Source organism: Tursiops truncatus, chromosome 16 (assembly GCF_011762595.2).
Source record: "Tursiops truncatus isolate mTurTru1 chromosome 16, mTurTru1.mat.Y, whole genome shotgun sequence".
Lineage (NCBI taxonomy): Eukaryota > Metazoa > Chordata > Mammalia > Artiodactyla > Delphinidae > Tursiops > Tursiops truncatus.
The window spans coordinates 8,809,784-8,822,425 of record NC_047049.1 but is presented as its reverse complement, the minus strand read 5'-3'; the positions used below and the strand labels follow the sequence as shown (position 1 = coordinate 8,822,425).

The 12,642-nt window shown below is 42.4% G+C and overlaps 1 protein-coding gene across 4 annotated transcripts; it reads left to right on the top strand.

The window, feature by feature from the left end:
* The first annotated feature begins 2,618 nt into the window (after positions 1-2,618).
* Positions 2,619-12,594, top strand: PSTK (phosphoseryl-tRNA kinase). Of its 4 annotated transcripts, XM_073793847.1 has the most exons (8): positions 2,619-2,834; positions 3,939-3,971; positions 5,194-5,485; positions 5,726-5,924; positions 8,458-8,533; positions 9,069-9,162; positions 9,919-10,068; positions 12,372-12,594. In XM_073793847.1, exons 1-8 carry the CDS (start codon positions 2,619-2,621, stop codon positions 12,569-12,571), a joined length of 1,260 nt encoding a protein of 419 aa, XP_073649948.1. In that variant the 3' UTR covers positions 12,572-12,594. The 4 variants fall into 4 exon arrangements, with proteins under 4 accessions (XP_073649948.1, XP_073649949.1, XP_019795731.1 ...); XM_073793848.1 differs by lacking the exon at positions 3,939-3,971; XM_019940172.3 differs by lacking the exon at positions 9,919-10,068.
* Positions 12,595-12,642: the final 48 nt, after the last annotated feature.

Here is a 12,642-nt window from a genome sequence, read left to right as displayed (position 1 = left end):
CCCTTACAACTCAACAGTAAGAAAATGAACAACCCAGTTTAAAAATGGGTAAAAGATATGAACAAAAACCTCACCGGAGAAGATAGTCATCCCTCAGTATCTGCTGGAGATTGATTCCAGGACCCCCATGCATACGTGCTTGTTAGCAGCATAGAGTTAACTTCTTCCACCTGGTGGGGATTTCAGTATCTGCAAAACAGCTCAAAGGACTTGGCTCAGAATATTATCTATAACCCTTGAGGAGGAACTAAAGGTCCTTGACTTTGTTTAATGACTAAACTATTATTATTTTGTCTTGCTTGACTGTTTTCCTTTCTTTCTGCATTTTCTCACTTCTCTGATTAAATTTACTGTTTGGAACCTGGGGAAGGCCTAGGAGGCTAAAGTGTTCCTACAGACAAGAGGCAGGCGGAGGACATGGTGGGGGGGGGGGCGGGGTCTGTTCTGGGAAGGCCCCATAGGGTCCTGTTTGGTTACACTACCCACCTATTAGAATATTTTAAACCCTGACAACACCAAGTGCTGACAAAGATATGAAGCAACAAGAACTCTCATTCATTGCAGTGGGAATGCAAAATGATACAGCCACTTTGGAAGACAGTCTGTCACTTTCTTACAAAACTAACATACGCTTACCACAAGATCGAGTAATCACGCTCCTTGGTATTTACCCAGATACCATAAGTTGGAAATTTATGTCCATGCAAAAATCTGCACACAGATGTTTATAGTAGCTTTATTCACAATTGCCAAAACTTGGAAGCAACCAAGGTAACCTTTGTAGGTGAATGGATAAACTGTGATTCATCCGGACAGTGGAATATCATTCAGTGCTTAAAAAGACACAAGCAATCAAGCCATGAAAGATGTGAAAGAAGCAAATATGAAAAGGCTGTATGATTCCAACTATATAACCTTCTGGAATAGGCAAAACTATGCAGGCAGCAAAAAGATAACCAGCTGCTGAGGTAGGGAGAGATGCATAGGTAGAGCACAGAGGATCTTTAGGGCAGTGAACCTATTCTGTGTGACACTATAATAATGGATACACATCATCATACATTTGCCAAAACTCATAGAATGTATAACACCAAGAGTAAACCCTGTGTAAACTGTGGACTTTGGGCGATAGTATGTGTAGGTTCATCGATTGTAACAACTATACCACACTGGATGTCGATAGCCAGAGAGACTGGGGGCGGGGGGAGGTATATGTGAACTCTCTGTACTTTCTGCTCAATTTTGCTATGAACCTAAAACTGCTCTTTAAAAAGTCTATCTTAGGGGCTTCCCTGGTGGCGCAGTGGTTGAGAGTCCGCCTGCCGATGCAGGGGACACGGGTTTGTGCCCCGATCCGGGAAGATCCCACATGCCACGGAGCGGCTGGGCCCGTGAGCCATGGCCGCTGAGCCTGCGCGTCCGGAGCCTGTGCTCCACAACGGGAGAGGCCACAACAGTGAGACGCCCGCGTACAGCAAAAAAAAAAAAAAAAAAAAAAGTCTATCTTAAAATAAGTAAACAAACAATAACCATGTTTAAACGAGAAAAAAAAAAGGTTGCCTAGGAAAAGGGGAGGAAATGAGTGTGAGTGTGGATAAGTGATGAAAAATAAAGGAGAGGGATCTTGCACTGGGCCTATGACAATAAAATGTCATGAAATGAAAAGTATGTTTAATTCAATGCTCACCTTCAATCCAAGAGAAAGAAAATGAGATTATGTGTACATGCTCTGTAATCACAAATATATCAGATTTAGCATTGGGTTATTGATTATATTTTGTCCCAGTATACACTGATTTTCACTCACTTGTTCACATTTTAAACATAACTTCATATGACTAAGAAGTAATCTCCTAAAATGAGGTGAAAGCTAGAATATGAATTCAATTTTTCTACACCACATCCCTACAGAGAGAATTTGTTTTATACTTCTTCACAGCTTAGCATTTCTTTTTTAACACTAAAATACCTAGTGTTTTCTGCATGAACGCACTGGGCTTGAAGTCTGGGGATGTTCCTTTCCTGCCTTTATTTCTTCGCAATGCTGCCGACTGGCGGCGTTAGGATGCAATGACTACTATTTACTTTGCCCTTCCACCTATCACATCTGTGAGGGGCAGCGGAGCACAGTCGTCGGACCCAGATTCGACTCCTATTTTTTGATTTCCAGTAACTGACCTTCCAAAGACTGCTGGAGGAAAAGACTCGAAGTCCCTTCAGCGATTTTCCTAGGCAAGGGGCTTCATCGTAAAAACCAGCAAACAAAAGCCCGAGGCGCAGATCCTAATGGTTTGCAAGTTTCCAGAAGGATGATTCCAACTGAAGTTTGTCTAACTTTACGACCCTTTAGGAAACGTCCAGGTTTTACGAAACGCATCCCCGTGGACTTACCGGACTAGAGGACTCGCCTCACACAAAGCTTAGTACCAGGGGTTCAGGCGACCAAGGGGACGACCTCGGATACAACCGCGACCACGCATGGTGTTTGGAGCCGAAGGCTCGCCCATTCCTCCATTGCGCCAACAGGCGGCGCAAGAGGGCGGTAGGAGTGTGCATGCGCAGTTGGCGGACATTTCCGCAGACAACGCTCACAGCCACCTCGGGTCTCTCGCGACAGCATGAAGGCAGGCGAGGACGCCAGAGGAGCGCGCAGCGAGAAGCCGAAGAAGTTAGGTCTCTGCGTCCTCTGCGGACTGCCCGCAGCAGGAAAGTCGACCTTCGCGCGTGCCCTCAGCCATCGTCTACGGCAGGAGAGTAGCTGGGCCGTGGGCGTCGTCGCCTATGATGACGTCATGCCAGACGCGTTCCTAGAGGAGGCGAGCGCTCGCCCATTGGTCAGTACGGAGGGGGCGGGGCCTAGACTGCTGTAGCGGAGGGAAATCTACAAACTCCAAGATACTTGTACTGGATAATACCTGGTGTGGGAGGTGGATCTCTGATAGAGGAGAGACAGGAGTTCGAGGAAAGGGGAGCTGGTTTAACACAGAATGAGTTGACTAGAAATAGGAAACGATGCAAACAGCCACCAGCATAAGGTTAGGGTCTGAAGTCAGCGTGCAAGGTGGAAGTCCCCCATAATCAAATATCCTCCTGAAAATCCTTTGGGAAAGTTGTTCTGAAAAGAAGGACAGAGTCTCTCAAAAATTCCAGCACAGCCAATTTAACATTCAGCCAGGCGAACCGAGGTATTGTGGGGCTTTAAGTTATGCGGTTTGGGGAAATCCTTTTAAAGAAAAAGGGTACAAAATTATAAGTGACAGGGTACTTACTAGGGCCCCTCCTGTGACAATAGATTCTGTACAAATGAAGGACTTGGCCTCTGAAGCTGGATCTTCATTCAACTGAGGGTAAACCTGCTTCTGCCAGAATAGGAAAAGATGGCTCTTTCTTAGTTGACCACCAGATGAAGTAATAGGCTTTGTATTTGGGGGTCAGCTTGGGTTCCCAGTACATACTTCTCTTTAAGCCCTCCGATCACCCTCAGCGCTGTGAGATGCATCCCCTTGAGAAAACTGAGACTTCCGCGGGGAAGAGTAGATTCACGTCACCCATCTCATGCTCACTCTAGAGAAAATACTCTTTGATTAACATATTCTGAAAATTTTAAAGTTATTTTTGTCATTTAGTGCCGAATGTAGATGAATTCACATAAATAAAATTCACATATGGTGTGATTCCACTCTAAGTATATATGCAAAAATACAGTACATTTGGCACATGGAAGAGTTTTGAACTTCTCCACCAAAGTTATATACTTCCTCATTCTTGGTTAATTGTGAGGTAAATACAGTATCAGGCCCCTGGTAGCACCGGATTTACTTAAGTAATAGTATTTTTACCACTATGGAGAAAGCTGGAAGTTGTTGATAGGGATTGTTGTATCTGCTGGGGTTTTCCCTCACTTTTCTTATTATATTTTTTCCACTCTCCCCCTACAGACCAAGGCCATGGAGCTCATCCAGTCACCACGAGTAGGATATCTCACCTTTTAGGAAGTGATCGTGTTTCTGTTTCCTTTTGAGTGGGTTTTGCTGATGTATTTGTTTTATGTGCCATAATCTCAGTGATGTGGTAGAGCATGGACAGACAGGAGAGGGATCCTGATCTCCTGTCCTTGTGTTTTTCCTCCAGCCTTGACCTCATAACTATGTCAGTGTTCACCAGAGCCTTTGAGTAGTGCAAGACTACTTATATTTTCAAGCTATTTATTCTCTTCTCCTCAGTCTGCTTCCTCTATCTTTCCCGATCCCATTCCAATCCTGTTGTTAGCCTGAGGTCTTTTCATCTGGACCCAGGGACCTTTCAGCTGATCCTCTATCTACAACTTTTCTTATTTCAAGGGCAAATGAGCATTGCTATATCTTAGCTAGACTATTTTATCTTGGCAGGATATTGTTTTTTTTGGCTGCATTGGGTCTTCGTTGCTGCATGCAGGCTTTCTCTAGTTGCCACGAGCGGGGGCTACTCTTCATTGCGGTGTGAGAGCTTCTTATTGCGGTGGCTTCTCTTGCTGCGGAGCACGGGCTCTAGGCGCGTGGGCTTCAGTAGTTGTGGCTCACGGGCCCTAGAGCGCAGGCTCAGTAGTTATGGCGCACGGACTTAGTTGCTCTGCAGCATGTGGGATCTTCCTGGACTAGGGATCGAATGCGTGTCCCTTGCATTGGCGGGTGGATTCTTAACCACTGTGCCACCAGGGAAGTCCCAGCATATTGATTTTGGTTCCTCCTTTCTCCTGGATGGTAACAGCTTTTCATTCTTTCATTTATTCACTTATTCATTCAATCATTTCATATACATTTCTGGAGCATCTATTAGGTGTCTGACCCTCTGCTGAAGCCTGGGTATACAGTAGACTATTGATCTAGCAGGGACATAGAGATACCTAAACAATGTAAACCCTGTTAAAGTGGAGACCCAATATACACAGAACAGGGGGTCATGATAGGCAAGGGACGATCTGAGCTGCCTTCTGCATGGTTGAGTCTGAGAAGAGTTCACAGAGAACTAACATCACTGAGTAGTTTTTCAGGCAGAGGGAACAGCGTATATGAGGACATGAGGATGAGAAAGCAAGTTGTGTCTAGAGAACTCCAAATGGTTCAGAAATTATCATATGGAGCAGGGGGTTGTTGAGGCATGACCACTCTACTGGCCAAAGCCTAATATAAATTGCAATTCTACGGTATTTTGCAGCCATCCCAGTGGAAATCGCTTCGCCAGGAACTGTTGAAGTACCTTGAATACTTCTTTCTGGCTGTCATTAACGGGTGTCAGATGTCTGCCCCACCCAGCAGGACTGAAGCCATGTGGGAGGATTTTCTAACCTGCTTGAAGGATCAAGATCTGATATCTTCTTCAGCACTTGAGGCCCAGTCTCACTATCTCTTAACGAAGACTGCTGTTTCTAGACCTCTGCTTTTGATTTTAGATGACAACTTTTATTATCAAAGTATGAGATATGAAGTCTATCAGCTGGCTCGGAAATGTAATTAACACATTTTTTTTCTTACACTCAGACATTCGCATATCAAAATCACTACTGTCTTTAGTGAGAACTTGATTGGATTAGGAGGTTTATATGGATTTACTTAATTTTCTAAGCTACACGTTCAGTATTGCAAATGGTCTTTCCTGCTGCAGGTGGGATAACTTGTCTAAGTACGTTTATTTCACATTTTGGAAAAATAGTACCCTAGTAATTTTGTGGTTTTGGGATGGTTTTCAGATTCATTAGGCTTTTGCCAGCTCTTTTTAGAGTGTTCTCTCGAGACCTGTCTACAGAGGAATGGCCAGAGACCACTTCCAGTGCCTGCCGAGACCATCCACCTGATGGGAAGCAAGATAGAAAAGCCCAACCCTGAGAAAAATGCTTGGGAACACAACAGCCTCACAATTCAGAGCCCAGCGTGTACTTCAGAGGCCAGGTAGCCTACTCAAAGGTGTCCTTCACTAGCTGCTTTGCTGAGCCAGGCACTGTGCTGAATGCTTTCCTTGTATCCACCCGGTTACTCTTCACACAAGCCTTGCAGAAGGACATTATTTCCCCTTTCTTTAGAAGAGGGAACTGAGTGAGGAAGTTTAGTTTGCCCAGAGTCACTGAGATTGTAAGTTACAGCTGAGACGTGAACCCAGGTTTGTTTGCAAATGTGTACTCTTGTTAAAATTATACTGTTTCCCAGAGGTCAGGGCAGGGAGTTCAGAGTAGGGCACATCTCTGATACTCTTGTTGAAGTAGCATAGTCTAAATAGACTGCCCAGTAGTCTTCTTATAGAGAGAAAAGGAGTGGAACTGGTACTAAATCCTAATTTGCCTAAAACCTACACTGCTTGTGTAGATGTGAGGCTTGTGGCTATGGTGCCTAATGCATTTCATTCCTAAAATAGGTCTTGAGAGTTCGAGAGTTCTGGAGAGTTCTAGTTCAGCACATTTCTGATAGAAGTTTCACTGATGATAGAAATGTTCTCTGTTTGCCCTGCCCAGCATGGTAGCTGCTAGCCACATGCGACTGACCATTGAGCACTTGAAGTATAGCCAGTGCAACTTACTACCTGAATTTTAAATGTTATTTTAATCACTTTAAACTTAACTGGCTGCATGTGGCCTGCGGCTGCTGCATGGGACAGTGCAGTTCGAGAGGTATATTGCCCACAGTTCCTTAGTTCCTGCCTGACTGTTGTCCAGAGGGGATCAGCAGTTTTTAAAAGGCTAATTTTTTAAACTCATTCCTCAAAATGTTTTGTTCCCAGGATACAGTTTCCATGGATTTTGTAATACTCTAACATTCTAAGGAAAAAAGAAAAGATTCGATTTAAGTAACCATTGTTTATAGGGTTAATGAAATAAGCTATGGCTGAGATTTCTAATTTTAACTTCTCATAACATCTTGAAACTCTGAGAAGGCGAGCATGTAGCCAGTTGATGGCTACTCTTTCTGGAGTACTGAAAATGTTTTCCTTTGCAAGTGAATGGCTGGTTGAGGCATTGAGATACCCCATTTTACCCCATGAGAGCCGTCTAAGGTTAGCATCACTGCTCTGGGGGCCAGTTCTTGCTAGAAGCAAGGAAGAGTGTGAGCTTTGCCAGTGTCAGTACCAACCCTGAACATAATCTGCAGTTTTGTCTTGGGTCTTAAGAATATGGTCCAAAATAGTCATAGCATGGCTATGACTGAAGTCTGAAGTCTGGTGGCCCTGAATTGGAAGTTGAAAGATGATGTGACAAATATACCTTTCCCAGGCTTCTGTGAAATACTACTGCTGCTGCTGCTACTACTACTATACTACTATCACCACTGCTGCTATTACCACTACTATTACTGTTACCACTACCACTACTAATGCTACTACTAGTACTACTATTAGCAGGAACAGCTGTCGAGCTGTCGAGCAGTTATACCTGACTCACTTAATAATATATATTATCCACTCTTTTTTAGATTCTTTTCCGATATGGGCCATTACAGAGTATTGAGTAGAGTTCCCTGTGCTCTACAGTAGGTCCTTGTTAGTTACCTATTTTATATATGGTAGTGTGTATGTGTCGATTCCAACCTCCCAAGTTATCCTCTCCGCCCCCCAGCTCTAATCCTGATTAACTCCCCAGCCTCATGTCCCACGACTCTCCCCTTGCTCCTTTTCAACCACACTGGCCTTTTCTGTCCCCAGAACACAAGAAGCTTGTTCTTGTCTCGGGGCCATAGTGCTTGCCGTCCCCTCTACCCTTCCCACGTACGTAAGCTTCACTGGCTTCCCTGACCATCCTACCCAGCGGGAAGGGTGTTAAGTAGGCTAGCCAGTTACTCTCTTATGATCATTTTGTTCATTATCTTCACTCACTTATCCACTTGTCACTGTCTGAAACTATTATTTTTTGCTTATTTATTTATTCTCTCTCTCCATTACGTTATCAGGCTTAGAGAGGGTAGGGATCTTGCTACACCCCCAGCTTAGCACATAGTTTCACATACATAGTTGTACAACATTTTTCATATATGAAGATGCTCAATAAATATTTGTTAAATGAATTCTACTGCAACCCTCGATGACCTCTTGTCCTGTGGGGAACTTTGCAAATTCACATCCAGTAAATAAGCAGAAGCCAGAAAATAAAGACTAAGCTTCCTTCTTTAGGGAATATAAAGTTCTAGGAGCCTAAAGTTCAGCAGTTAATGAGGGAAAAGAGAGAATGTCTTTTAAAACCATATTGATAGGAGTCTTAGGAAGTTAACATTTTTTACATGAGGGGATTTGGGGGGCTTATGACTTGTTTTGAGCTTCTACATTTTAATTTTGCAAGTAGAAGGTAGCTCCCAAATCGCTTTGCTTTTCCCCTTTTCTTCAGGAGTTTGGATATACCACTTTCATTCCTCTAGAATTTAGCTTAGTACCCATAAACACAAGTTCTTTAAAAACAGGTGTTTGATATAAGGATTTATTTTGTCCTACCTTCTCTTATAGACTGAAATTGACTGATTTACTGCTTACTGCTTTGGAAAATCCAATAAAATACGTGGAGGAGAATGTGGAACAAAAGGTAAGTCTTCCAGTTTAGATTTAGTATAAATGAGAAGGACCTTTTTGTAGGAAGATCTTTTTGACCTGAGTGTAAAATATGAATAACACGTGGGAGACACTTTGTCCCTGCCTTGGCATCTTACCAGCATTCAGCTCCTGACACCTGGATGCAGTGGTACTCTGGAGGGAGCTCGCACTGCCTGGTCAAAGACGACTGTTCAATTTTCAGAAACGTTGGAGCCTGTTGACATGTTGGTAGCTCGAAGTGGGCGTGGATGGGAATATTTACGTCGTAGAAATAGACAAAATGCTATGGATAGGTTTGTGTTTTTCTCTTTGAGAGCCCATTCTTAGACATTTACCAGCATACTGCCTACGTGGAACCCAGTTTACAACTGGATGTATTTCGTTTAGACCCTCTCCTAGGGAAGAATAACTGGAACAGAAAAGTCACGTTTCCTTTTCTGTATCTCTTCACCTATGCATCCCCTACACTTTAGTTATTTCTTTTGTAAAACTAGATAACTGTTCCAATAACAATGTCTATTACCTAGGAAACAGACAGAATTATTTGTTCAACTAACATTCTTCATCAAGCTGATCAGACCCTCCGAAGAATTGTCTCTCAGACAATGAAGGAAGCGAAAGGTGTGTTGAGTGGTTAAGATTCTATTTAGTTGAGACTATTCTTTCCTGCTACTCTTGTTCCGTGGACGTGGGTAGTTTATTTGCTTTCATTCATAAAGTTTACATCATGTTTTCAGTTTAAATATGCAACTTGGTTATATTAAGCTAAAACTTCTACCTCTGGAACCAGGCATTCATCCATCCAATAGGTTTTTATTGAGTGGCTACTCTGTACTAGGCTTTATTTTGGATACTGGGGAGTTGAGAGGGAGCAGAACATCATAGTGAGGAGACAGACAAAAAATAAATAAATACATGAATATATGCCAGTGCTCTGAAGAAAAGTAAAGTAGGGTAAGGCAAGGTAGTGATGGGAGGATTTATTTTTAAAAGGGTAATCAGGAAGGCTTCTCAGAGGACATGGCATTGAAGCAAAGATGTGAATGAAAGGGAACAGCAAGCCATGCTGATGCCTGCAGGATCATTTTAGGCAGTGGACACATCAAGTGCAAAAGTCCACAGGTAAAGTTGGTATGTTCTAGAACAGAAAAAAAGCCATTGAGTCTGGGGTGAAGGGATGGGGAGAGGTAGTCAGGGGCCAGGTGTAAAATCAGCATGGAGTTTGAACAGGCTTAGTGCATTGTCAGTCTGAACTTAGATGAAATATGTGATAATTATAGTTTTATAAAATAATTCCTTTCTGTTTTTTCTTTTTTTTTTTTTTTTTGCGGTACGCGGGCCCCTCACTGCTGCGGTCTCTCCCGTTGCGGAGCACAGGCTCCGGACGCGCAGGCTCAGCGGCCATGGCTCACGGGCCCAGCCGCTCCGCGGCATGTGGGATCTTCCCGGACCGGGGCACGAACCCGTGTCCCCTGCATCGGCAGGCGGACTCTCAACCACTGCGCCACCAGGGAAGCCCTCCTTCAGGTTTTAAATATTGAACTCTTTGCTATATTTAAAATTTGATTTAAAAAATAACAGCAGCTTAACATTTCTTGAACTCCTTTTATATGCTAAGTGCCTTATAAATATTGTTTCTAGTCTTTAGAATCCTATCAAGTAAGTGTAATTTTACAAATGGGGAAATGGAAGGTCTGAGAGGATAAGTAACTTGCCCAAGGCTGAACTTAACACCTGCTAAATACTGTACCTGGGCAACCTGTTGCTGAGCTAAGTCTGATTCTCGTTGGTGCTTTCTGTCACGTTCCCCCACATCACCAACATTTATTATTAATACCTTTACAAAAACTTAGAACATTGGAAAAATAAACAATATACTAACCATATTGCTTTTCAGACTTTTTTTGAACCATGATCCGTAAGCAGGTTTTAATACTGTAACCTAGTGTGTAGCCCAGTACACAGACACACTCCTGCATAGAAACAAGTTTCACAAAACCTTCACATGTTTAATGAACTGTGTTCTATTTGATTCCATCTTAGTATGCGTTGTAATCCAAAGTTTGAAAAAGAGAGCTGGAACAAAAATGGCATCGGATCAGAATGAAAACAAAAATAGTTGTAGGAGTTCTTTCAACTATTTGCCTGTCCATAAAATGAAGGGAAGGGGGAATAGGGTTATGCCCAAATTACTCTTGACTCTTTTCCTACCCATTAATTTTTTGTGTGTGTGTGAAGGAGGTGGTACTAGCTTCTAGAACTGTGCTTAAATAAAATTTAAAAATTCAGTTCTCCTGGGCTTCCCTGGTGGCGCAGTGGTTGAGAGTCTGCCTGCCGATGCAGGGGACATAGGTTCATGCCCTGGTCCGGGAAGATCCCACATGCCGCGGAGCAGCTGGGCCCGTGGGAGAGGCCACAACAGTGAGAGGCCCGCGTATCACCAAAAAAAAAAAAAAAAAAAAGCGGAAAAAAAATTCAGTTCTCCTTCCATCAAGGAAGTGAAGGGACAACCCACAGAATTGGAGAAAATATTTGCAAATCACATCTCATAAGGGACTTATATCCGAAATACATAAAGCGCTCTCACAACTCAATAATAAAAATAACCCAATTTTTTAAATGGGCAAAGAATCTGAAATTTCTTCAGGGAAGATATACAAATGACCAGTAACCACATGAAAACATCATCAGTCATCAGGGAAATGCTAATCAAAACCACAATGAGACACCACTGCACACCCACTAGGACAGCTAGCATCCAAAAGTCCAAGAGATAGGATGCGGAGAACTCAGAACCCACATACGCCATTGCTGGGAATGTAAAGTGCTGCAGCCGCTTTGGAAAACAGCCTAGCGGTTCCTCAGACAATTAAATGCAATTACCACGGGACCTAGAAATGAAAACATATGTTCCTATAAAAATTTGCACACAAGTGCTTATAGCAGCATTATTGCTAATAGCCAAAAGGTAGAAGCAACCCAAATGTCCATCGGCTGACAAACAAAATGTGGTCTATCCATACAATGGATTATTCAGCCACAAAAAGGAATGAAGTACTACAACATGGATGAACCTTAAAAACATTATGCAAAGTGCAAGAAGCCAGTCACAAAAGGCCACACATTATGAGTCCAGTCATGTGAAATGTCCACAATGGGGAAATCTAGAGACCCCAAGTAGATTAACAGTTGCTTAGGGATTGAGGGCAGGGGGGGGGAATGGAGTTAAGAGGGTGATACCTAAGAGTACAGATGATAAACATGTTCAAAGATTGACTGTGGTGATAGTTGCTTATATCTGTGTATATACTAAAACCACTAAATTGTAGTTTAAATGGGTAAACTGTATGTTATGTGACTTATATCTCTGTAAAGCTGTTCAACAAAAAAATCAGTTCTCAGTCACACTACCCACATGGCTAATGGCTGCTGGACAGAATAGGGCAGATATAGAGTACTTCCATCATTGTAGAAAATCATATTGGACAACTGTTCTAGGTACTGTCTATCAGAGCTTCAAAGCCAAATTGTCATTTTCTAGCTCTGCTTTTTTGCCTTACTACCTGTTAATTCAATAAGACTAAGTCAACTTATTTTGTCAAAAGTCCCTTTCAGGTTTGTCTTTTCTGCTCGTGCATGTCATAGCAAGTTATTTAAATGATCTGCCTGTATCACATTAATGTGACCTTTGTCTATATATTACACCAACTCAATTATGATTTATAGAAGAATCTGAATGGTTTGTCTGAAGTAATCAAATTAATTTCCTGCTGTCATCAGTCCAGCTTGATTTAATTTACACAAATAATTTGAGAATATCTTTATTTTAGGTGAACAGTTGTTTCCGTACAACTTGAAACTTCTAGCCGAAGAACTTAACAAGCTCAAAGCAGAGTTTTTGGAAGACCTAAGACAAGGAAACAAAAAATACCTGTGCTTTCAACAAACCATGGACTTATCAGATGTTATTTCTTTTTTTCATTATGAGAAAGATAACATTGTACGGAAGTATTTTTCAAAGCAGCATTAAAACTTGATTTCCAATCAAAGCCATTTTGGTTACGATTTTGCAAACTAATTTAAACAATTCTGTATTACTGG

Bases quoted from the DNA above. Each gene is read 5' to 3' on its own strand.
- PSTK (XM_073793847.1), top strand. From the start codon at position 2,619: ATGAAGGCAGGCGAGGACGCCAGAGGAGCGCGCAGCGAGAAGCCGAAG. The intron at 5,486-5,725 runs GTAATTAACACA...GATGGTTTTCAG, and splicing joins CTATCAGCTGGCTCGGAAAT to ATTCATTAGGCTTTTGCCAG. The intron at 5,925-8,457 runs GTAGCCTACTCA...CTTCTCTTATAG, and splicing joins GCGTGTACTTCAGAGGCCAG to ACTGAAATTGACTGATTTAC.